The sequence below is a fragment of the Xenopus tropicalis genome, chromosome 6, assembly GCF_000004195.4.
Source record: "Xenopus tropicalis strain Nigerian chromosome 6, UCB_Xtro_10.0, whole genome shotgun sequence".
NCBI classification, from domain to species: Eukaryota; Metazoa; Chordata; class Amphibia; order Anura; family Pipidae; genus Xenopus; species Xenopus tropicalis.
Window position 1 is genome coordinate 138,267,203 of NC_030682.2, and position 27,052 is coordinate 138,294,254.

A 27,052-nucleotide genomic window follows, 5' to 3' on the forward strand; every position below is an offset into this window, starting at 1 on the left:
TTTTTTTATGTAGAAATAAAACAGAACCTTGTAATTGATCCCAACTAAGATAGAAATAATCCTTATTGGATGCAAAACAATCCTATTGGGTTTAATTAATGTTTTATTCATTTTTTAGTAGACTTAAGGTATGGAGATCCAAATTACAGAAAGACCCCTTATTCGGAATACCCTTGGTCCCGAGCATTCTGGATAATGGGTCCTATACCTGTACTATGTTTTTTTATTCTACAAAAATCCCCCACGCACCAATACCATGGTTTCATCTGGTCAAAATCAAACCTGCCCAATCGACATCTGGACAATTTTAGGTCAAGTAGGCCCATCAGTGGTCCCAGATCGGCAGCTGAAATCTGCCCGTGTATGGCCACCTTTACTCAAACATGTATAGCTGGTATCACTACATTTATTACAGATAAAATATATAGAAGACTAGCAGAGCTTAACAGAGATCAAGGGTTCTAACACATCAATCAGTTGTTATTTTACCTTTTGTATAATCGACAACGGCTTCTAATGCGGCCACTCGGACGTCCACAAAGTGTCCGTTCTCTGCATATGACTTAAATAGCGTCGGATCGCTGGGAACATGGCCGTTCTTTTGTAGAATCCGGATGGCTCTCAGGCAGCTATTACAAAAAAAAAGCCTCTTAAAAATGAACCTCCTGAACCTGACATGGATAAACGATTAGAATCTGAATACTGAGTGAGGCTACCATAACCTCTGGGCTAAGCACAAAGAGCCTACCTGACTGTTATAATATGCCTGTAACTGGGCAGAAGCTTCTCCATATTCAGAAAACGAGTAATTTCCTCAAGAATCAGGCGAACGTCGGCGTTCAGATTGTCCAAGGTCCGGGATTCGTTGTTAACACTCACTGCGGGCGTCACAGAGTTGGACAGCGCATCAATCAGCTCGGCTCTGTAGTAGTTGTCTGAAAACTGAAACAGGGACATTTGGATTTAGATCTGGAATAAAACTGCAATCAAATGGTTAAATTGCTTGTTTTTCTCTAACAAAGCAGCAATTCCCTGATGCCTTATGGTCGAGATACCAGCCTTCTTTATATGAGAGAATTCAGACCACTGGAATCTTCATCGGATATGAAATCCATTGTTACTTATAGTGCGGAGTAATGAAGACTAGTTAATTAGTAGAGGCACGGAGATAAGAAAGCTTAGCAGGCCACAGGGCAAACCACTGTAGCAGATTTATGCACATGATATTGAGTTACAGGTATGGGATTCATTATCCGGAAACCTGTTATCCAGAAAAGGGGATTTTGTATTACTCACCGTAAAATCCTTTTCTCTCTGAAGTCTGTGGGACACAGGGACCATGGGGTATAGCATCCACCACTAGGAGGCAGGACACTGTAAGTAAAAAGACTCCTCCCTCCTGTGCTATACCCCTCTGCCTTGCTGCCTAAGGCTCAGTTTTGTCTAGCAACGAGAGGTAACAGGAACTATTGAACTGAATTCAACTATGTACATAAAAAAACCCGGAATCAGGAAAACCAGAAGTTCGCTTCCAGGGAGGGAAGCCCTGTGTCCCACAGACTTCAGAGAGAAAAGGATTTTACGGTGAGTAATACAAAATCCCCTTTTCTCTGTTATGTCTGTGGGACACAGGGACCATGGGGACATACCAAAGCTGTCCCCTATATACTAGGGAGGGAGGAAGCGAGGCTTATTTGTGAGCAACTGCAGCCTGCAGTACCTTCCTTCCAAAATGTGCGCTGTCTGCCGCAAAGACCTCGAAATTGTAAAATTTGGTGAAGGAGTGGATAGAGGACCAGGTGGCGGCTTTGCACAGCTGTTCCGCGGAGGCACGGTTCCTGAATGCCCAGGAGGTGCTGACCGCCCTGGTAGAGTGAGCCCGCACTTGGAGGGGGGAAGGCTTTCCCTTGGCTATGTATGCCCTGCGAATGGCCTCTTTTATCCACCTGGAGATCGTGACCTTGGGTGCAGGGGAGCCTTTGCGTGGGCCTGTTGGTAGGATGAACAGGGACTGTGTGGTACGGATGTGCTTTGTACGTTCAAGATAGAATTTTAGGGCTCTAACTGGGTCTAAGGAGTGAAGTGCTTTCTCCTTAGGGTTTCGTGGATGTGGGCAGAACGTAGGGAGGGTGATCTCTTGGTTTAGATGAAATTCGGTTACCACCTTGGGAAGGAAGGATGGTACCGTGCGGAGGACCGCCCTATCGTTGTGGAAGGTCAGGAAGGGTCGTTGACATGACAGAGCGCTGAGCTCAGAGACCCGTCTGGCTGATGCGATAGCGACGAGGAATATGGTCTTCCACGTCAGCCATAGCAGCGGAATGGTAGCTAGAGGTTCGAACGGTGCCTCCTGCATGGAACGAAGAACCAGGTTGAGGTCCCAGGAGGGTGCTGGTGCTCTGTAGGGAGGAACTATGTGCGCTACTCCCTGAAGAAATGTGCGTACGTCGTGAAGCTCCGCTATCTTAGTTTGGAAAAGCACCGACAGTGCAGATACTTGTGACTTAAGGGAGGCGAGTGAAAGGCCCTTAGTCAGACCTGATTGCAGGAATTCGAGTAAGTATACCGGGGAAAACTGTTCCCAGGGGAGATGTGCCTGGTCGCACCACTCCTGGTACCGCTTCCATACCCGATGATAGTTTCTTGCGGAGGTTGTTTTCCTTGCTGCGATCATGGTGTGTATGACTCTTGGGGAAAAACCTTTCCGGCGAAGGACTAAGGATTCAGTAGCCACGCCGTCAAATGCAGCACTCCCGGATTGGGGTGCAGAATGGGGCCCTGGGAAAGCAGGTCCGGGGACAGCGGTAGAGTCCAGGGTCTCTCTTTGCTCAGACTGACTAGGTCTGAGAACCAGGCCCTTCTGGGCCAGTGTGGGGCTATGAGGATCACTGTGCAGTGTTCCCGTTTGATCTTTTTGATGACCCTGGGTAGTAGTGGGAGAGGTGGAAATACGTATGAAAGGGGGGAGTCCCACGGAGTTGTCATGGCATCCGCTGCCATGGCTAGTGGGTCCCTGTAGCGTGCTATGAAGGATTCCACCTTGCGGTTGTGCCTGAACGCCATGAGGTCCACGTGAGGTTGACCCCACCTTCGTGTGATGCTCTGAAAGACTTGGTGCTTCAGTGACCACTCTCCCGGGTCGAGTGTTTGACGACTGAGATAGTCGGCTTGCCAGTTCTCTAGTCCCGGGATGTAGATTGCTGACAGGGTAACGTTGTGGGTTTCTGCCCAGGACAGTATTAGGCCTACCTCCTTTAGTGCCGCGCGGCTTTTGGTGCCTCCCTGGTGATTTAGGTACGCTACCGTGGTAGCGTTGTCTGATTGTACCCTGATGGCTCGTCCTTGGAGCTGATTCTGCCAGTGGAGGAGTGCCAGGCGGACTGCTCTGATCTCTAATATGTTTATTGGGAGCTTTGTCTCTGAGGGGGACCAAAGTCCCTGGGCTGTCTGTGTTTGGAGGACCGCCCCCCAGCCAAGGAGGCTGGCGTCCGTAGTCAGGATTGTCCAGTGGGGGTCCCGTAGGGACTTGCCGACCGAAAGGTGTGTGTGGTTGAGCCACCAGCGAAGGGACAATTTGGTTCTGGGGCGCAGGGCAATTGGCTGCGCTAGGGACTTGCGTGTCCATTGATCCAGGATATTCCACTGAAGCTCTCTGAGGTGGAACTGAGAGAATGGGCGACCATTGACCCCAGAGCCCTCATGGCAAATCGGACCGAGGGTTGGGGCAAGGTTAGTAGCTTCCTGACTAGTGATTGGATTTTGGTTACCTTTTCTGGCGGAAGGAATACTCGTTGGATCCTTGTGTCGAATGTCATTCCCAAGAAAGTGATTCTTTGGGTGGGAGTAAGAGTGGATTTGGAAAAGTTTATGGTCCAGCCTAGGTTTGAAAGAGTCCTTAGGACGGTGTCCAAGCTGGATTGTGCCTCTGCGTGTGAGGGCGCCTTGATGAGGATGTCGTCTAGGTAAGGTGTTACAGATAGTGCCTGTTTCCGCAGGTCTGCCGTGACTGCTGCCATCACCTTTGTGAATATGCGTGGAGCTGTGGTCAGGCCGAAAGGAAGGGCCTGGAACTGGTAGTGTTGGTTTTTGAAGGCAAACCGCAAGAATTTCTGATGCGGTTGGAATATGGGGATGTGCAAGTATGCATCTTTGATGTCTACGGCTGTCATGTATTCCTGTGGATTCATGGCCGCTATTACTGACCGTAACGACTCCATCTTGAAGCGAGTGAATCTGATGAAGGTGTTTAGTTGCTTTAGGTCTAGAACTGGGCGATAAGACCCGTCTTTTTTGGGGACAATGAAAAGATTGGAATAGAATCCCCGAAACTTTTCCTTGACGGGAACCGGGGAGATGACCCGGTCGGCGAGCATGTGTTGTACCAGAGCTAGGAAGGCGTGTTGTTTGGAAGTCTCTTGAGGGACTCTGGACATAAAGAATCGCGGTGGAGGGAAGGTTTCGAACTCTAGGTGGTAACCCGAGGAGACGATTTCTCGTATCCACGGGTCTGGAGTGAGCTGGAACCAAGCCTCCCTGAACCTGAGCAGTCGGCCGCCCACTGGAGGGAGGGTGGATGACTGAGGTAGGTAGTCATGTGGAGGTAGGTTTGTCCGATGACTTGGGCTGAGGGCGCCGGGATTGCCAGTTAGATTTGAAGCGGTTCTGAGGGCGGTATTTAGGGCCCGTGTTTTGCGGGGAGAAGTCCCTGCTGGAGGTAGAAGCCTTGGAAGTTTTGGAGGAACGAAAAAAGCGGCCTCGGCGAAGGAAGTGCGTGACCGTGGTTGGGGAAGGAGTGTGCTCTTCCCACCCGTGGCCTGACTTATGATTTTATCAAGTTCAGGGCCGAATAGAAGTTTTCCCTTGAATGGAAGTGTGGTAAGTGACTTCTTTGACGAGAGGTCGGCGGACCAGAGTTTGAGCCAGAGGGTGCGGCGGGCCGCCACAGAGAGAGCCAACGTACGGCTAATCACCTGAGTCGCATCAAGTGACGCCTCGCATATATAGTCGTTGGCCTCTTTAATCTGTGAGGCTAAGTGTAGGAGGTCCTGTCTATGCATCCCGGAGCTGATCCCTTCCATAAGAGATGCCGACCATGATTGGACGGCTCTGCTGACCCATGCCGATGCTAAGACCGGTCGGAGGGACTCCCCGGACGCATTAAAGATGGACCTAAGAAAGCCCTCCATTTTCTTATCCATGGAGTCTTTGAAAGACGAGGCGTCGGGGACCGGTAGCGCTGTGTTTTTGGACAGTCGTGATACTGGTGCATCAACCGAGGGTGGTGATGCCCACTTGTCTAAGGCTTCCTGAGCGAAGGGATATAGGCGCTGAAAGCGTCGGTTGGTTTGGAATTTCTTCTCTGGATGTTCCCATTCCGCTTGTATGATACTGTCTAATTGTTGGTGAGATGGAAAGGCTAAGGAAGATTTCTTTTGCCTTTTAAAGAGAGAGTGTGATGAATCTGAAGGGGATTCCTGTTCTTTAAGATCAAGGCAGCGAAACACGGCGGAAATGAGGTTGTCAAGAGCCTCTGAGGACGGTTTGTTGAGGTCGTCCCCGCCCTCTGCCTGATCTGAGGAGATTTCTCCTTCGCTAAGGGATTGTTCTTCCCATGTATGGGAAGGCCCTTGTGACTCTCCCTCGCTATCCTCCTCCGTAGGGAGGGGAGCTGGTCTTTTAGGGTGTTTTGTGCGGGAGTCCCCTGAACCCTGGTCAAGTTTATCCAGCAATTTATCAAGGCATGCTGCTAGTTTAGGAATGCCTGTTGACAATTGTAGTGCCCATGTAGGGGGGTCTTGGCTGGGTGTGGGTGGCAGTGTTGAGGTCTCCTGGTTGGTCGCAGGAGAGGGGTCCCCACCCTGTGTATCTACTGAGGGGGGAGAGGGTTCCCGGGCCTGGGAAGGTGCCTCTGCGGGTTGGCTGGTGCAAGAGGAGCATAGGGGCTCTTTGCGGCCTGCAGGGAGGCGTTTACGGCATTTTGCACATGCTAAATATTTAACTTTAGAATGAGCAGCCCTGGAAAAGGGTCCTTCTGGGTTGTTATAGGACAAGTGCCTAGCTTAACTCCCACCGTGTGCACAGAAATTGCCCAAAGAAAACTATTAAGCGTTTCCCTTAAAAGTGCAGCAGGTGCTGCTTTTACCAGCTCCTGCCTCCCGTGGCTTGTGCTTTGCCGGGTTGGTGCTGCGCCCTTGGCTGATCCGGAGCGTGTAGTGGTGCTCAGGATCCCTGGATATGGCTGTGGCGTCTGACCGAGAAGCGCGCCCCAAGGGAAGTGATGCGCAACCTGGCGCGAAGTGAAGAGGAAGCGGAAGTGCCGCGATGCGGAAGAGCGGAGGATAAGGTCCCGCCCCGTGCATGCGCGCGCGTTTTTGGCGCGGCGGCTCTAATAGCGCTATCAGTAAGCCGGTGGGGGAGAGGCAAGGCGTATATGGCGTTAGGGCTTCAGGTGCCACTCACCAGTGTTTGCGCTGATGTCCCCTGCTGCATGCAGACAGGCAGGCAAGCGTGCGTGTGCTGGACAGACCACCCCAGCTCCTTGAGAGGAGCGAGCTTTCTGGCTGTGTGGCTTGCTTAATAAAGACTTATCAGCCCCTGCACTGCAGTCCCACGTAGGGGGAAGCCACATAAGAGACACTCCACATAGGAGAGCTCTGGGTCAACCCCTGGTGCCAAATAGTGTTGGCCGTAGTAATCAAATCAATGCAAGTGAGCATGAGATCCTGTCTCCTTGAGGACACTGAAAAAACTGAGCCTTAAGGTGGCCATACACGCACCGATATTATCGTACGAAACCTCGTTTCGTACGATAATCGGTGCGTGTATGGCATGTCAGCGAGCCGACCGATATCGCAGGAAGCTGCTGAAATCGGTCGGCTCGCCGATCGGCCAAGTTAGAAAATTTTGATCGGGCGCCATAGAAGGCGCCTGACCAAAATTCTCCCTTCAGAGCTGAATCGGCAGAAGGAGGTAGAAATCCTATTGTTTCTACCTCCTTACCTGCCGATTCAGCCCTGAATGGTGTGTGGCGGATCTGACGATGTTTCGTGCGACCGACGGTCGTACGAAACATCGTGAGATCGCCACGTGTATGGCCAGCTTTAGGCAGCAAGGCAGAGGGGTATAGCACAGGAGGGAGGAGTCTTTTTACTTACAGTGTCCTGCCTCCTAGTGGTGGATGCTATACCCCATGGTCCCTGTGTCCCACAGACATAACAGAGAAATTATGAGTAGGCCATCTCTCATGAACTCCATTTTAATCAAATAATTCAAATATTTATTTTAAAAATAATTCCCTTTTTCTCTTGTACTTGATCCCAACTAAGATATAATTACCCCTTATTGGGGGTAGAACAGCCCTATTGGGTTTATTTAATGGTTAAATGATTCCCTTTTCTCTGTAATAATAAAACAGTACCTGTACTTGATCCCAACTAAGATATAATTACCCCTTATTGGGGGCAGAACAGCCCTATTGGGTTTATTTAATGGTTAAATGATTCCCTTTTCTCTGTAATAATAAAACAGTACCTGTACTTGATCCCAACTAAGATATAATTACCCCTTATTGGGGCAGAACAGCCCTATTGGGTTTATTTAATGGTTAAATGATTCCCTTTTCTCTGTAATAATAAAACAGTACCTGTACTTGATCCCAACTAAGATATAATTACCCCTTATTGGGGCAGAACAGCCCTATTGGGTTTATTTAATGGTTAAATGATTCCCTTTTCTCTGTAATAATAAAACAGTACCTGTACTTGATCCCAACTAAGATATAATTACCCCTTATTGGGGGCAAAACAATCCTATTGGGTTTATTTAATGGTTAAATGATTCCCTTTTCTCTGTAATAATAAAACATTACCTGTACTTGATCCCAACTAAGATATAATTACCCCTTATTGGGGGCAGAACAGCCCTATTGGGTTTATTTCATGGTTAAATGATTCCCTTTTCTCTGTAATAATAAAACAGTACCTGTACTTGATCCCAACTAAGATATAATTACCCCTTATTGGGGGCAGAACAGCCCTATTGGGTTTATTTAATGGTTAAATGATTCCCTTTTCTCTGTAATAATAAAACAGTACCTGTACTTGATCCCAACTAAGATATAATTACCCCTTATTGGGGGCAGAACAGCCCTATTGGGTTTATTTAATGGTTAAATGATTCCCTTTTCTCTGTAATAATAAAACAGTACCTGTACTTGATCCCAACTAAGATATAATTACCCCTTACTGGGGGCAGAACAGCCCTATTGGGTTTATTTCATGGTTAAATGATTCCCTTTTCTCTGTAATAATAAAACAGTACCTGTACTTGATCCCAACTAAGATATAATTAATCCTTATTGGAGCCAAAATAATCCTATTGGGTTATTTAATATTTCAGTGTTTTTCTTTTAGTTTTTCTTAGGTTAAGGTATGGAAAGCCAAATTACAAATAGACCCCAGGGCACCCCAGATACGAAGCATTCTGGATAATAGATCCTATACCTGTATACTGTATAAAACTTGAAAATGATCCATCTCCTTTACATAGGAGGCTTATCCTCTACCTGTTTTCTTTATCATTCTCTAATGCAGTAAGAAATGGCACATAGTTAAAAAACATGGAGACCCACCCTACCTAGACTCAGGGACCGTTTTTGGGTTCCAGCCCATAGGTCATAGGACAAAGTATGTTAAAAATTGCAATAAAAAGACACAAGAAATACAAAGCATAACGCCGATTCAGGCTAAAACCCATATTGCGGTGCTACCTATACAAATTATATGTCAAATTGTGACACTGATTACACTGTAATAAACTCTACTCACATTATAAAAGCTTGCGCCCATGCTAAACTCATTAAAATAAATTTCCTGGCGCTCGATCACGTAAACCGAACGAGCCAAATGTCCTTCCAGAGAAGATGATTCAATGAGTGGGAAGAAGATCAGATATGGAGAGGAGCTTATAATGTTTAGCAGATCTGACAGAATGTTGTTTTCTATATACATGTTCATGTTGGAATGGGCCCCACAGTCTGGGTATAAAGGGGAACTTTTCTTGCCATTTTATGTTGTGCTGATGTAATGGAAGAAAAAGGCAGGGCAGGAACTCTCTCAGGGCTCATATCCCCAATGTTACTGGGGGGAAGCTAAACAAATGTTGTGGTTGTAACTGCGGTTTTGATGTTTAACACTATGACTCTGCTTCACTAAGAACTCCATACACTGTTAAGCTGTCAGCATATGGATATAATAAATCCCAAGCCAAGCCTAAAGGAGGAGTTCCATATAAAGAGATCTCTATACTGCATTACAGTAAGCTCACATTACAATTGCCCACTTAGTGTATGATGGTAACTACATAATGTTCTAATCTGGGTGGAAAAACATAATCATTGTGTTTAATTCTGTCCCTTAATTCAGTCAAGAAATTTTTTTTTTAAGTTTTGGGAACTGTAAACAAAATAAATTCCCATGTGGATCTTATGACATCGCCCATGTATGTCGTTTAGTTTCCCCTATGCTGGGATATGCATTTTAGCCGTATCTGTGCAACCAAAGATTGATGATCCCCGATTAATGGAGAAGTTCACCTTTAGACAGTGATATTCTGGGAAAAATTGCAGTTGGTCTTCATTTTTTTATGGTGTTTCAGTCATTTAGCTTTGTGCTTACCAGCTCTCCAATTTGGTATTTTAGAATACTACACGATTGCTAGGGTTTTATTTACCCTAGCAACCAGGCAGTGGTTTGAAAGGGAGACTAAATGTGAATAAGAGAGGAAATCAATAGCAGGTTAAAGTAGGAGGAAAAGTATAATCACTTACCTGATACCCCAGGTCGGTGCTCCTGTTAGCAGAAACCTGCACCGGGCCAGGGTACCTGCAAGTGAGTGTCCTCACTCAGGTACCCCGAGACGGTGCAGTTTTCTGCCGACAGTGGAACTGGCCTAGGGTAGTTACAATTACTGGGGGGTGTAACATTTGGCACCCCCCGTCATTTTACCTTTCCTTCTCTTTTAAGTAATAAAAAGTAAGAAGAACAAAAAAATTGTAGCTTCACAGAGCAATAGCGGTTTGGCTGTCGGGGTCAGTGACCCCCATTTGAAAGCTGGAAAGAAAAGACAATTCAAAAACTATTGAAAAAAAAATGAAGACCAACTGCAACGTTGCTAGGAAAAGGACACTTTATAAAATACTAAAAATTGAAACACCCCTTTAACATAACACCACTAATTACTAACTAATAACTAATTTAAAACAACGCCACCTGCTGTTCATTTTAGCAGAACAGCTACAGTCAGCAGAAAATTAAGTCAGTCTTGTGACGTCACTCTGATTAAAATTTATCAACATCAAACGATTCTCCTCTGCTTGCATTTACACTGCTAACTAACATCATAAGACTTTCCTCTTCTCACTAATGGTTAGGATGGCATACTGATAGCAGGCAATAGGGTAAGGCCCTGCTTGCAAGAGCTTACAATTAAAATATTATACACTCATAATACGGCTGAAAACTTACATAACATACCTTATTTTTCCTGTTGTCGTTGTACTTAATAAGGTCTAAAATAAAAGAAAGGACTTCCTTGGGACATAAATTGTGGACGTCTCTCAACAAGGCCATGGCGACTGGCATAGTCTGCAAGGAAAGAGATGGTGGGGTCAGACTCTAGTCATACAATGATTTGCTTACTGGAAAAGTATAAAAAAGATATGGTTGTACTTAGGGTCAATGCAGCTGTAGAATAAAACACATCAGGAGAGGACCCCCAAGTAATCTCACAACACCAGAGAAAACACAACGTATTTGAATGTGTCACTTTTTAGGGATAATTGAAAATAGACTGGAATCGATAAACACTAATGTCTGTTAGACAACCTGAAATAAAATTTTAAAATAATTCAGCATTGCCCTATACAGGAGCTAAGGGTATAATGAGGTTAAAAAATACCCTTATTAGGAGTAGTTACATACAGATATACATTAAATCTACTAGAAAATCATTTAACCATTAAATAAACCCAATAGGGCTGTTCTGCCCCAATAAAGGGGTTGGGATCAAGTACAGGTACTGTTTTATTATTACAGAGAAAAGGGAATCATTTAACCATGAAATAAACCCAATAGGGCTGTTCTGCCCCCAATAAGGGGTAATTATATCTTAGTTGGGATCAAGTACAGGTACTGTTTTATTATTCCAGAGAAAAGGGAATCATTTAACCATTAAATAAACCCAATAGGGCTGTTCTGCCCCCAATAAGGGGTAATTATATCTTAGTTGGGATCAAGTACAGGTACTGTTTTATTATTCCAGAGAAAAGGGAATCATTTAACCATTAAATAAACCCAATAGGGCTGTTCTGCCCCAATAAGGGGTAATTATATCTTAGTTGGGATCAAGTACAGGTACTGTTTTATTATTACAGAGAAAAGGGAATCATTTAACCATTAAATAAACCCAATAGGGCTGTTCTGCCCCCAATAAGGGGTAATTATATCTTAGTTGGGATCAAGTACAGGTACTGTTTTATTATTACATAGAAAAGGGAATCATTTAACTATTAAATAAACCCAATAGGGATGTTCTGCCCCAATAAAGGGGTTGGGATCAAGTACAGGTACTGTTTTATTATTACAGAGAAAAGGGAATCATTTAACCATTAAATAAACCCAATAGGGCTGTTCTGCCCCCAATAAGGGGTAATTATATCTTAGTTGGGATCAAGTACAGGTACTGTTTTATAATTACAGAGAAAAGGGAATCATTTAAACATGAAATAAACCCAATAGGACTGTTTTACCTCCAAGAAGGATCAATTATATCATAGTTGGGATCCAGCAGTGATCAAGTACAAGGTCCTTTTTTATTACATAAAGGAAATAATTTTAAAAAAAAATTGAATTATTGTATTAAACGAGAGTCTATGGGCCCGATTCACTAAAGTCCGAAATAAGGAGTGCTATTTATAGCATGCGTTAAAAATCTTATCACTTCTTATTTTTCGCTCGATTCACTAAAAGGACACGTCATAATTAAGAAGCGATGTTCTTGGCGTTATTTATTTTGCAATGACATATTTTAATGAAAAAAACTATGCGATAAGCGTTATAGGGGCCGATTCACTAAAGGTCAATAATGCTTATCGCATAGTTTTTTTCATTAAAAAGCATGCGATAATTAAGTACCGATTCATCAAAGTCATTTCGCATGTGTTAATCCGCATATCGCATGCACAAAAAAAACGCATTGCGTTAATTAGCGAATAGAAATAGTACTAACGCATGATTTACAAACACATATGAAGCGTTAAACGTGCAAAATATCGTGTTAATCTGTGTGAATATTAACCCTACTTGGGGCAGGCGGTACTTAAAGAAAATTGCGGTTCGTGAGCTATTGGCAACACAACATGGAGTTTGCAGTCGTATTTTTTCAAATATATGTTGGCCCCAGAGTGATGCATCCTCCAGTTTTCAGGGAAATGGTGGTTTTCAGAAAGTTATGGTTACGTGCGTAATATATTGCGCTCTGCGTAAAATATCGCACGCTGCGTAATATCTTGTGCGCTGCGTAATATATTGCTTGAAAATATGTCATCATAAGATAAATAACGCCAAGAACATCGCTTCTTAATTATGACAAGTGTCCTTTTAGTGAATCGAGTGAAAAATAAGAAGTGATAAGATTTTTAACGCATGCTATAAATAGCACTCCTTATTTCGGACTTTAGTGAATCGGGCCCTATGAGTGTATTAAGGTAAGAACCCACAGAACTCGCCCATGATAGATCTCTGCTATGCCAGGCGAGTAACCGCTCCGAAAAGACTTTCCACCAGCAACAATAGAAGTTGCCAGTGGAAAGCCCTTTTGCGTCGCTCCTGCAGGTCACTTTGCGTGACTTCGGAAACCAAAGCGATGCAAAGGGCTTTCCACTGGCGACTTCCAGTGTTGCCGGTGGAGAGCCTTTTCAGAGAGGTTACTCGTCTGCGATAGCAGAGGTCTATCATGGGCAAGTAACTCGCTCCATGGGTTCTTACGCTTATAAATGGCTAATGGATCCTTGTTTTTACCCTTATTCCTTGTAAGGAAGAGTTTGCCATGAAGAATCAGATAATATACCTTTTTTTTCCAGCAAGTGCTCTGTAGAACGGAGAGATGCAATAATGTAATGGGCGTGGGGGGTCTGTAAATGCATATAACTGAGTGCATAAAGGCAGCTCTGACTCAATTAACCCTAGGGCACAAGATTGGACAGGGGGTAAAGCAAGGCTTCAGCATATAACCTGGTTACACTGTGTGACCAACTAGGGGCACTGGGAAAGTCTAGTCAGAGAAATGCACAATTCAGCACCAGAAAAACAAATACATAACAGATTTTACCTTCTGTAGAAAGTAACTTTGGAAGTTCAGGAAGTTGTTCGTCTTGACAATGTTAGGGCAGCTCTTACAACAGAACATTCGGGTAAAGAGGGATTTCATAGCTGGAGGTCCAGTCCAGGTACTGACCATTGAGTTAGCAATCTATGCAGGATGCAGATAATAGAAAAAGAAAGATAATAACTATACTTTTCATTCCTAGCTGTATGCGAGATATAATATATAGTTAACAAAATATACAATCATGTGATCAGAATATATTTATCCTGTTTTCAAATGTACCAGGAAGTTCAAAATTCTACAGCTACTAAATTTCAGGCACAAACTAATAGAAAGCAGCTGTAAGGAGGCAGGAGTATAGCTAATATATTAGTGCTGCAGCAGAGCTAACCTTGGCCAGGCAGAAGCACGCCATCATTCTCACACGGTAGAAGCACTGTTCTTGCTCCAGGATGTCAGTCAGTGCTAAGCGCGAGGCAGGAGTGGGAAAGGTTTCGAGGGCAAGGATGGCTTCTTCCTGGGCAACCACATCTCTCTCATAACGCAGCTGGTACTGCCACATGAAATCGGCTTGTTCGAACTCTACCTTCCTTAGCACAGACATGTCCGGGTCTATCCTTATCCACAGCAATGGGGAATCAGCACTGCAGGAAACAAAACTTTAAGTCTGCTTGTATGCAACTAAAGGTGCCCTTACACATACAAATAGATATTCGGTGCGTGAATGTCAGACTGATGAGACCACTGATATCGCAAAAGCTTCAGATATGGGTCGTCTCGTCAAACAGGCGGCACAAGAGATTTTTAAATCTGCGTTTAGGGCTGAATCATCAGGTGGAGGTAGAATCCCTATTTGTTCTACCTCCATATCTGACGATTCAGCCCTAAACGTCAATGGAGGGAACAAATGGTTCCAGTAAAGATCATAATTGCTATGTGGTACGGGCCTTCAGCCCGATTCGGCATCTCAGCTGCCAGTGTACTGGCAACCCCCCCGATGGGCCTCCCCGACCTATATCTGGCTTAAACTGGCCAGATCTCGATCAGGCAGGTTTGACTATCTGTCGGATCGGGACCACCTCGGCTTGTGGATGCAGTACTAGGACCGATGGCGCCTATGCCCGTCACTGTAATTCAATTATTTTGGCTCTAGGGCCGAACGTCCCAAAAAATCAATGTCATATTGGTTGTGCACTCTTCTGTTGCAACTGCAACTTCTGCAAGTGTCTGCACCCCTGGCTGGGGCAGTGGCTCTTGGTGCAGGCACATCCGAAAGCTGATCGGAGCATAGTAGCTGCTTCTGTACCTGTGTTTATACGCAGGCAAAGAATCAGCCCTGTGTGGCTGTAGCCTTACTGTAAGAGGGCGTTGTAGTAACTCATGTCAGTGCTTGTAGTTTAAACTTACTCCATTGCAGAAAGATCCATATCAACTTCTTCTCCATTCATCAGTGGGATTTTCTTCTTTTTGTTTCTGAAATCAGTAAAAGTAAAAGAGCAGCTGTAATTACTGCAGAGATAAAGATCATGGCAGTTTATAATTATCTTGTAAATCAGAAAGGCAGCAGTTTAAAGGGCTGTACGTTTAGAAGATATTAAGCCTTATCACAAGACAAGGCTACCAAGCTGACAGGGAACATGCATGTTACACGCTAAGCATACAAAGCCAAGATGATCTAAACTTATCTTAAAAACAAAAAATAAAAACTGTCAAGTGAATAGACATTAACAATTTGAATCTGCCTGAATCCAAAGAATTGAGTAAAACAATGAAATGTCCTAGGGGCATAATTACTAATCCATGAACGCTCTTGAATGGTCCATGCATATTTTCGCTGAATTTTTCGACGCCCGCACAACTTTTTCGTACGCTTGCGCGACTTTTTCGTACGCTTGCGCGAAAACATCGGAAAGGTTTTCCCACAGTTTACAATCGTTCGGTACAAAAATTTCGTGACTTTCGGATCGCCAATACGATATTATCGTGACTAATACGATTTTTTCGTAAGCATTTTCGTGATATTTGCGATCTTCAGAAATTATCGTATCCAATTCGAATTTTTCCCATTCGGGATTCAAACTCATGTTTTGATAAATCGGCCCCTTAACGTTCCTAAGAACAACCTAATCTCGCAAACGGAGTATGCATTTATCAGTGGTCTGAAGATTTTCTTAAATGAAATGTATCATAATTTAAAGCAATGGAGGGCACTCCGGGCCAAGATACACTTGCCCTTAAAAAAAAACAATCAAACAATACATATAGATTTAGGTGCTACGGTTTCAAAAATCCCCCCATAAGAGGATTATATATACTAACAAAACCCACAAATAAACCCTGCACACCAGAAAAAGATCTATCAGGGAGGTACTGTAATTAAAAAAAATATTTACCAGGTTTATTTACCTGGTAAATAAAAATGTTTTTTTAATTACAGTACAGTAATGAAATGTATCATTCCAAGAGAATGCAGTTGGGCTCAGGTGCGCCCAAACATTACCAATGTGGGAGCTTATTCTTATGTCATGGCCAACCACCCTCATGAGTTACACATGTGGATAATGGGAAGTTTAGCTCCCAGAAGAATGATCAAAAATGGTTATTAGAGGACAATGAGGAGACGCTGAGATCTACTGGTCACCATCTAAACATCTACTGGCAGGTAACAATCTGCCCTTTTGGGCACCCCTGGATTAGCTCTTTCCTCTCCAGCACATCTGCTGGGTCATAAGAGATAAGAATGGCACGCATGACAATGGAGGGTACTCATAAGGTTGATTAATAGGGTGATTAAAAGCACAGGGATATCCAATAAGGGCTTGGCACACGGGGCCCTAAAACATTTAGGAGTCATTGCACTGTGACAAACGTTACCTTCTACTTTTCGAGTGACAAGGAATGTCATGCTTGAGGCTGTTCTCTTCAATCTGCAGTGTGTGGTTGAAAGACCCATCAAGCTCCTGAACAGTGACTTTGATTGGGCCCTGAAGTGAATAAAACACAGAAATCAGGTTATATGCTGTTGGCTTTGGAATGGGATGAATAATGGCAGCCATTGCCCCCCTCTAGTATTGGCTCTCATAGTGGCATGAACAACTTCTAGTAGCCTAATGGGCTACTGGGTTCCCAGGGGTCCAAAGCACTGGGTGTTTGAAGCGGGCAGGTCAGCATGAAGGCTGCAAAGACAGAATGATATTTTACCTAAATTCTCATTTATATACTATTTTAGTATAGACACCAAGCTGCAAGGGGCTGCCATTGGGTTAGGGAGAGAATTGGCAGGGAGGCACTGTCATTGGAGGGCCCTAGGTGGCCCTGTCATTGGTGGGCCCAAAGAGGCCCATGTCATTGGTGGGCTCTAGGAGGCCCTGTCATTGGTGGGCTCTAGGAAGCACTGCAAAAAGAGTTGACCAGCACAACGAGTGTAATGCAAGCGGGGCTTAGCCCTGCGACTTTATTCAAAGCATAGCAGCAACATTTCGGGGCCGGTCAACTCTTTTTGCTGGACTGTACTGGGAGTGCCGACTCTCTGGGCTGTGCGCCGAGTAAGAATTAGGTAAGGGTGTGCTGGTGGGACTTTCTTTGCCCTAGGTGGCCCTGTCATTGGTGGGCCCTAGGTGACCCTGTCCTACATTGTATGAGATGTTAATGAGATCACAGAGTGGAAAATGTAAGTAAGGTTCTCTCCTATCCCACAGCTCGGCTGCAGCGAAACCCTCATTTTTGAGTATTTCTAGAGATGAAGGTTTCACGCTCTGTGCACAAATACAGCTGTTGAAGCAAGGCCAAAGGCTTTGGCAGAAAACCATTAAGCAAACAACAGGGGAACTTAAAAACCCCTTTGCTGGGGGTGAAAGAGCCTTTACCTACGCAGTGATGCTCACAGAACGTTAGCTCATTTGTACATTAGATACAATCAGTTCTGACGAACATTTTCCATGTAGGAGGCCAAATATTTCCATATGACATGTTTATGGAGCCTTTGGGCAGTTACTGGGTCACAACAAGACCACAGAACTCAAAAAATAATTGTTGGATGCAAAACCAGGCCTCATTGTTCAACCTACAACAAACTGTGCACATTTAGTAGTTTAGCAGGGATTTGACTGCACTGCAGCCGCACAGATCAGGGTTTTACATAGTCAAACTGGGTCACAGAAATCACCGTGGGGCCCTAATCAAACCACAGAGCTTGGCCAGCATGGTTCCTTCCCTAAAGCCAATGAAATGATCAAGCTGTGCTGGGCTTGCTAAGTACTATGCACAATCAACTAAGTTCATAAAAAGGTAAAACTACACAATGGTTATGAATAAAACTTAACCAGCACTTTTTGAATGACTAAATTATTGACAAATACCTTCCCTCTCACAGTAAGCTGTCATTTTAAACCATAACTAAATCTTTAAAGAATCAGGCTTGAAAAACAATGAATTTAGGTTCATATTATATAGCATTTTAAGCCAGAGCACACTGAGCATGTGCAGTGCCACTGACACACAAAATATGGCCTAACAGGATCCAAGATGGTGAGCTGCTGGGGACAACTTTGCAGTCATTGCTGTTACAGGGCTGCTGAACCTCTGGGCTGGTACAGTAAGTTCTGTATTTAAAATACAGAATTTCTAGCCTTAGGCTTTAGTCCTCCTTCTTGGGCAGCTTGGATTCACCGACTACCCGCCTGTACCCATGTTATTAGCAGTATAATCCATTTACCAATATGTCAGGTTTTAATTTTCTGTTAACAAGGAAGCTGGCTTGTTACTGTCCCATCTTACCACATATTTTTGAGTTCCCAGAGAGGTGTAGTCTTGTTTTATCTCCAGTTCTAAAACATTTCGCTTTCTGTTAAACGCAAAGCTGCCATAGAACTTAACCACGCCGCTTTGATCTCTGCAAGACTGTATTAAGGCTCTAATAAGAAGTGGTCGGATGCTTGATGCTAGGCGTGTTTGTAAGGAACTCATTGCTGCTTTACAGCTGCCTTCCGACTGCGATTGCTTGTTCATCAGAGGCCATCGGACTGTCTATTACAGTAGAACAGGGAGGCCCCTGGGAGGGATTTTGGGAGGAGGTACAATTGCTTAAGGTGGCCATACACGCACCTCGTTTGTACGATATTCAGTGCGTGTATGGCAAGTCGGCGAGGCTATCTGTTAGGTTAGAAAATCTGTGTGTGTAGTGAAGTGGGTAAGCAAAATAGTTACTAATCCTGTGCATTCAAGGGGGGGTTCTATGCCCCTGTCACCCTGATACAGTCTTTCCAATGCTTCTTACCTTTTGGAGTGGGTCAAGAGGGATAGGGCAAGTCACCAGTGCAGTGAGCTCAAACGCACTCTCTATTCCAATTTAAAAACAGGAATTTTGGCTCTTGGTTACCAGGAATGGCTTTTTGTCACCCCCAAAAACCTGCTGTCTGAGACAGGACTCATGGTAGCAGTGCCCCCCTGTGTATGCTCAACATTCGCCATTGTGTACTGGCCTCATAATATATGTGCAAGAGAGGCACTGACAGCCAATATGGCAGACTGAGAATTTACAGTGGTGATGGAAAGGCACAGTGCTACATATTATGGACAACCCTCCAACCTAGAATAAAACATGGTCTCAAGCATTCTGAATAATAGCTCCGATACGTTTATATAGAAAAGCTTGTATCCCAGATACTGATGCGGCAGGCAGGAATAAAAATATAAAGTAAGTAGTAAGTAAGTAAGACCCTGGCAAGGCTGGAGGGCTGAGAAGATATAGGGGACCAGTGGGTCCCTGACTGATAAGCAGTTTCCAACAAAGTTACCAAAGTTTAGGTGGACCTTCTAGTAAAATCTGATATACAACCACTCCCCACTATATTTAGCGAGGAACTGTTTACATGTAACAAGCATGTTGATACTCATATTCAAGCTCAGTCAGTTAGGAACTACACTGGGCAAAGATCAGCAGTTGTTATGTTTATGATATCTTGACCATATGCTTCTATTTGCAACTGCCCACAAGTGGAAGCTACATACTACAAAGTTTATAATTAAATAAGTAAATGGTGCTTTTGCTGAGGCTGTCTATGGAGCATGTCTCAGCACAGGCAAGCAATATGGCAGCTCCTAGTCACATGTAAGTGCAAAATATATAACTGGATGTAATTGCAGTGCATTAACATTACCAAACTGCACCGGATTACTAAGCAGGCATAATTTCCCTTGAAATATTAAACGTCTCCACAATGTTGTGTAGGTAACCAGCCCCCCACTGAGCGTGCTCGTCACATACTGAAAGGATACACCCATTGTTTTATTAGAGGTTGGATGTCTTTTCCAGAAACATTGGAGATGGATTTTAAGAAGCCAGATGTGGAAACCAACATCTGACTCCACATGTGGGACTGGAACTTCTGAGATGAAGCCGTGCTGGCCAGGCTTAAAAGCTTGTTGAAAACCTGCAATGAAAAAAGCACCTTGAAGCAACAAAGAACAGTTATGAGATGTTGCAAAGGAATGAGCGAAGAAGAAAACCAATATAAAAGATACTTTATCTTATGGCTGCAGATGAACATTTCATTGGTTGATCCTGCACACTGCACTGTAGGATAGGAACCAATCAGCAGCTAGGCTGACCTGATAGGGGACTGATATGTGTCTTTGCTTGTGTGAGTGCGAGGTTGTGATTGGCTATCCCCCTCCTGCTTCTGGCAGGGACTGTTAGGACACACCCACCCCTCATTTAAAAGGACAGGGACCTGAGAGGCTCTATAGGGATCTCCAATAAAGGGGCATTTTTACAAACAGTATTAATTTTTAAACCAAAGTGAAAACATATATTTTTCATAATTGCCTCAAAGATAAGAGGGCTTCTTTCATTCATTCTATATGTCTCCTTTAATTCATGCACATTGGAAAGTTCCATGGAATTAAATTTTAAGTTTGTATGTTTACATCCCTTATAACGATGCTAGGCTACATCACACAGGGCATTTTGATCACCTCTAACTACCTACAGGGGTGGCCAAAACAACCACAACTTACCATAAGGTACTTCCTCTGTACATGAGGAGTACCAGGGTGTTCTGATCCCAAGACTATTAACCAGGAACACAGCACTGCATTTCAGGCTCAAATTACTCCTAATGGGCGACTGGAGGCACCGGGTAACACTGAAAATCCCTGTGACATTACCTTAGGGTCCTATCTATGTACTGATGCTTTTTACTGGATGAAGAGTTAGAATTAATTATTCTGTATGTTATATCTGGGAGCCAAACCCAAGCGCAGAACTGAGCTGTAATGTCACGTACTGTCACATGGTTCCTGCTAACTGAAAGGGATATTATGTATAAGGGGACCTACTGGGGTTAATGGCTGTAGGAAAAGTCTGACCAGCGGACTTCCTTTCTCTGTGCCCGCTATAAACACACCCGGAGGATTACGCAACATGATTGTTAGCAGATGGCGGGCATTTTCACGAGCCGCTGGCAGGTTTATTGCTCTCACTAGATTACTTTGCAGCACACCAGCAATCTGTGGGTACTGAGGTTTCAGTGAGAAATCCCGATTTGTGTCCAAGGTTTTACAATTAATGGGACACTAAGCATGAAACACTAATATAATATATCATAATAGTATTATGTGATACCATTAACTCATATGTGTGTGTAAAAATATCCCCTGGAAGGGATTTGGCATGTTTCAGAGACAGCGCTTGCTGTACCCTTGTATATAGTGAATAAAGTACCCCAATGTAAAATAAAAGGATATTATAAGTCACCAAGGGGTTCCATCACCATATAAAAGTGCAATGCCAAAAGCAGAGTGCTTTTATACAGCTCATGGAACTCCAAAGTGACTTCTAACATCCTTGTATTTTACAACAGGGGCTACATTATTTATTATAATACACAAGTTTCAGTGAATCATGTGACAGAAATTACATCTCTAAACACGGATTATAACTGAAGACATCACTAAGGGTATAATTACAGCATATTCCTGGCTCTTGTGCATTATACTGGAACATCCACTAATGCCATAATTGGCTTCCTAACAGGAACGTACCCATAAGCTGTACACCCATTTTTAACAGTGTGCCTGATCCACCACACTATGACAGGTAGGAGCTAAGAAACCCCAACAAACCGACAAATTATCTGAAGGTAAAAAGCCTTTGGTCTTTCCCCCTTTTGTTTTCAATCTTCTCAAGCTAGGGTTAACTTCAAGGGAAACAATATTTTATTGAAAAAAATCCAGTGTTTCGAGCAGTGCCTGTGCTCTTCCTTAGGGAGGATTTCAATAAATTGTTTCTTTTTCCCTGTATAATATATATATTATATAGGGACCCCATGTTGGGATATGGACACCTAAAGGTGGTCCTAATTGTGTGTGTCCTATAACTATTCTTTCCAGGTTAAAGAGAGTTTCACCTGTAGTTCAGTAGTGACCACTAGGTGGTAGGGTTCTACAATAAATAAATAAATATATATATATATATATATATTAAATAGGTATTTAGTTGGGCAGCTTGAAGCCCCTCCGAGGAGATCAGTAAGGTTATCACCTTCCGGCATTACTGGCTGTAGTCCAGGGCAATTCAGTGGCTAGCTCAGGTCACAGCATATTCCCAAAGAGGGGGGATTATCTAGACAGAGAGAAGCTCCTGGTTTGGATATTGGGGAGAGATACCTGAATCCGCATATAATACCACTGAATGCTGTTTGGAATAAATAAAGAAGTTTGTTTGGTTAATCAGCAATCTCAAGTCTCCTGGTCATTTCCTCCCCAGGCGGATCACCAGCAACCGGGTAAGCACTCACCCAAGGGGCAAGGGAGTTTGCCAAGTTGAGGCCTACACAAACCAACACAGCAAAAATAGCTCAAAGATACTTATAGCCAACACTCACGGGTGTGCTACACAGTAGGTTTCACACAGAAACCTTCATCTGGCCAAAAGCAATTTGATTTCCAGAAAGCAATGGAAGTAAAATGGAAATGAGTGCTCGTCAGTGCTAGGCACTGTGTATTTTACAATGGGGATCACCGGTGTTGGGGCTTTATTGTTATTTTAACTAATGTAACTTACCTGAAGCATGAACTCCATACTGATACGGTTTTCAATCAGCCTCATGACCAAATGAGCTTTGCACTGGAACATATTGTAGTATTCCCACGACAGAGTGTGAGGGTGCTTGATGGAGAAGTGCAGATAAGAAGCGGGGCTAAAAACACAACACAGAAATCAATCCCAAATTTCACAGTCATTTACAGAGGAAGATAATCTCAGTTCTACATATATCATTCAGGATTTGAATGAGAGCCTGTAATATGAATAGAAGAGCGCCTGAACAGAAAGCTAAGTAATCAAGAGTAACAATTACAATAAATCGTAGCCTCACAGAGTTTTTTTGGCAGCCGGAGTCCGTGACCCCCCCCCCCCCATTAGAAAGCTGGAAAGAAGAAAGTAATACAAAAACTATAACAAAAAAAAATTGACACCAAATTAAAAGTGGCTTAGAATTAGCCATTCTATAAGGGCTCTGGCACACAGGGAGACTAGTCTAGTACTGAATTGTACCAGTGCAGGAATGGCTGCCCCCGGGGCTACACAGCGTGGTATTTATATAAACTATAGTAGGGTTTCTGTAGCAAACACCCCAGCTGTACCAGTGCAGGAATGGCTGCCCCCGGGGCTACACAGCGGGGTATTTATATAAACTATAGTAGGGTTTCTGTAGCAAACACCCCAGCTCTACCAGTGCAGGAATGGCTGCCCCCGGGGCTACACAGCGTGGTATTTATATAAACTATAGTAGGGTTTCTGTAGCAAACACCCCAGCTGTACCAGTGCAGGAATGGCTGCCCCCGGGGCTACACAGCAGGGTATTTATATAAACTATAGTAGGGTTTCTGTAGCAAACACCCCAGCTGTACCAGTGCAGGAATGGCTGCCCCCGGGGCTACACAGCGGGGTATTTATATAAACTATAGTAGGGTTTCTGTAGCAAAAACCCCAGCTATACCAGTGCAGGAATGGCTGCCCCCGGGGCTACACAGCGGGGTATTTATATAAACTATAGTAGGGTTTCTGTAGCAAACACCCCAGCTGTACCAGTGCAGGAATGGCTGCCCCCGGGGCTACACAGCGGGGTATTTATATAAACTATAGTAGGGTTTCTGTAGCAAACACCCCAGCTCTACCAGTGCAGGAATGGCTGCCCCCGGGGCTACACAGCGTGGTATTTATATAAACTATAGTAGGGTTTCTGTAGCAAACACCCCAGCTGTACCAGTGCAGGAATGGCTGCCCCCGGGGCTACACAGCAGGGTATTTATATAAACTATAGTAGGGTTTCTGTAGCAAACACCCCAGCTGTACCAGTGCAGGAATGGCTGCCCCCGGGGCTACACAGCGGGGTATTTATATAAACTATAGTAGGGTTTCTGTAGCAAAAACCCCAGCTATACCAGTGCAGGAATGGCTGCCCCCGGGGCTACACAGCGGGGTATTTATATAAACTATAGTAGGGTTTCTGTAGCAAACACCCCAGCTGTACCAGTGCAGGAACGGCTGCCCCCGGGGCTACACAGCGGGGTATTTATATAAACTATAGTAGGGTTTCTGTAGCAAACACCCCAGCTGTACCAGTGCAGGAATGGCTGCCCCCGGGGCTACACAGCGTGGTATTTATATAAACTATAGTAGGGTTTCTGTAGCAAACACCCCAGCTGTACCAGTGCAGGAATGGCTGCCCCCGGGGCTACACAGTGGGGTATTTATATAAACTATAGTAGGGTTTCTGTAGCAAACACCCCAGCTGTACCAGTGCAGGAATGGCTGCCCCCGGGGCTACACAGTGGGGTATTTATATAAACTATAGTAGGGTTTCTGTAGCAAACACCCCAGCTGTACCAGTGCAGGAATGGCTGCCCCCGGGGCTACACAGCAGGGTATTTATATAAACTGTAGTAGGGTTTAAGAAGCAAACACACAACTTTTACCAGTGCAGGGCAATAGTACATACTATATTAATTATTTTTATACACTCTCATTTTTTGGTGTTGCGGTTCCTTTAACTCAACAAGTCAACTTATGTAAGGGCTCTGGGACACGAGGAGATTAGTCGCCTGCGACATATCTCCCTGTTTCGCGGGCGACAAATCTCCCCGAAATGCCATCCCACCGGTGAGAATGTAAGTCGCCGATGGGATGGCATATGCTGCGCCGCAATTTCCCCGAAATCGCTGAAGTTTCCTCTCAAAGCAACTTCTGCCGCGTATGCCATCCCACCGGCGAGTTACATTGTCGCCGGTGGGATGGTATTTCGGGGAGATTAGTCACCCGCGAACAGGGAGATTTGTCATACGGCGAATAATCTCCCCGTGTCCCAGAGCCCTTACATAAGGTGGCTTGTTAACATGTGCCCTTCTTACAATTCAGTAAATGTGCCATTAATGTGGAGATGCCTGTGGCACGGGGGTGACTTTACATGTAGGAAAGTAAAGCCCTGTGCCCAGCAGGCGTGCGTTGGCTATGAGTTAGTAGTGCCAGCAAGGCTGTTTCCATGCATTAGACTGGGGATTTCATCGGAGCCTGATACTTTAAGAAGCAGCCAAGAAAGCTTTGTAAACAAGTGGGGACGGCCACTCGGTTTCTCCCCCATATTTATAATGCAGCCCGATTATTTAATGGCCAAAATACACAGAGTTTATAATTACTGGATACTTGACTTTGCGTCGCTTGTGCTGGTAAATTTCGTCACACCCTGGCAGCAGCACTGAGCATTCATTTAGATTTAGACTGACATCCCATAGCATTACATAAGGCCCCTTGAGCAATGCTCCACCAGTTAACCCTTTCAGTAGCAGCCTTTTGATTTTATCTTATTTGCAGTGCCTATACCAAAAGGTACAATAAAATATGTTTTGTGCAGTCACTGTACAGGTATGGGACCTGTTATCCAGAATGCTCGGGACCTGGAGTTTTCCATATAAGGGGTGTTTCTGTAATTTGGATCTCCTACCTTAAGTCTACTTAAAAATAACTTAAACTTTAACAAAACCCAATAAGATTGTTCTACCTCCAATAAGGATTAATTATAGCATAGTTGGGATCAAGTACAGGTACTGTTTTATTATTACAGAGAAAAGGGAATCATTTAACCATTAAATAAACCCAATAGGGCTGTTCTGCCCCAATAAGGGGTAATTATATCTTAGTTGGGATCAAGTACAGGTACTGTTTTATTATTACAGAGAAAAGGGAATCATTTAACCATTAAATAAACCCAATAGGGCTGTTCTGCCCCCAATAAGGGGTAATTATATCTTAGTTGGGATCAAGTACAGGTACTGTTTTATTATTACAGAGAAAAGGGAATCATTTAACCATTAAATAAACCCAATAGGGCTGTTCTGCCCCCAATAAGGGGTAATTATATCTTAGTTGGGATCAAGTACAAGTACTGTTTTATTATTACAGAGAAAAGGGAATCATTTAACCATTAAATAAACCCAATAGGACTGTTCTGCCCCCAATAAGGGGTAATTATATCTTAGTTGGGATCAAGTACAAGTACAGTTTTATTATTATTGAGGAAAAGGAAATCATTTTTTAAAATGTAAATTATTATGTTAAAATGGAGTCTATGGGAGATGGCCTTCCCGTAATTAAGAGCTTTATCTGTATGCAGCTAACTTAAGGGGGCTAAAAGGTGGATAATGATCACTATGTGCATCCCCACAGTTTACTATCTGCCTAAAGGGAAACTGTCACAAAATAACCAGTGTTTACCTGACATTTATTGGACACAAGCACCAACCAATTAATAAGAATAACGCTAATCAAGGTGATATCTCCAAGTAACATCAGGAGGACCAGTGCTAGGTGTATAATAAACAATATAATGAATAAAAAAAGAAAAAAAAACACCTCCAGGAGAGTTGTCCTTAGGGGGGAAGCAAAAAGGGGCAGCTGCCATGGACCTTCCATTCATAATCGAGCCCTTAAATCTGTTAAGCCCACAATATGTTCTCTAATGATCATTTCATCCATTTTTAGAGCACTGGGCTGTAAGCAAAGCCTAAGGTTGCGGCAAACATCTGGGAATATGTCATTTCCAACTCTATCATTTTTCTTTTACTCTTGAATTACACCAAGATTTACGGCTCGATGAAAACCGTACAATAACTTACTTGTCCTTCTCTTTCCCCGATGAGAATATTGGATGCAGTAAAACCCCACCGGTCTTCAATTCGTACGCAACAATCGTGTCGAGTTCCTGGCAAAACAAAGCAAGCGGAGAATATATTAAGGAAACGGTGGAATTAACTTTATATGTGATTAACGCTGATCTAGAAGTTGGAGTATATTCTACATGGGGCAGGGACCTTCCTTATGTGTTTTACTAGGGATGCACTGAATCCAGGAATCGGCCTATTTCAGCAGATCCGGCCAAATACACGTGCCTGGCCAAACAGAATCCGAATACTTTAAAATCACATGAAGTTTTGTCACATAAACACAGAAGTTGAAATTTATTCACCGCAAGGTTCTCATTAACCCCTCTGTGGCCTAACTGGCATACGGAAATTAGGATTCTGATTATTCATGTGAATCTTTTACAAAGGTATCAGTATATTACCTGTGTGATACTTCATTGGGGGTTATCTAATAATAGACACTTTGGTT

General features: G+C 43.9%; 1 protein-coding gene across 2 annotated transcripts in view; it reads right to left on the minus strand.

The window, feature by feature from the left end:
• Positions 1-27,052, minus strand: part of taf2 (TATA-box binding protein associated factor 2) — a 55,038-nt gene that overhangs the window by 15,822 nt on the left and 12,164 nt on the right. For both annotated transcript variants that reach the window (XM_018095172.2, XM_012965181.3), the window contains exons 10-20: positions 26,557-26,642; positions 22,448-22,583; positions 19,660-19,814; positions 18,160-18,274; positions 16,258-16,367; positions 14,791-14,856; positions 13,775-14,027; positions 13,387-13,527; positions 10,533-10,643; positions 749-942; positions 490-629 (exon numbers count right to left, since the gene is read on the minus strand). In XM_018095172.2, the coding sequence (XP_017950661.1) occupies positions 490-629; positions 749-942; positions 10,533-10,643; positions 13,387-13,527; positions 13,775-14,027; positions 14,791-14,856; positions 16,258-16,367; positions 18,160-18,274; positions 19,660-19,814; positions 22,448-22,583; positions 26,557-26,642 (1,507 nt within the window). The remainder of the gene's footprint in view (positions 1-489; positions 630-748; positions 943-10,532; positions 10,644-13,386; positions 13,528-13,774; positions 14,028-14,790; positions 14,857-16,257; positions 16,368-18,159; positions 18,275-19,659; positions 19,815-22,447; positions 22,584-26,556; positions 26,643-27,052) is intronic.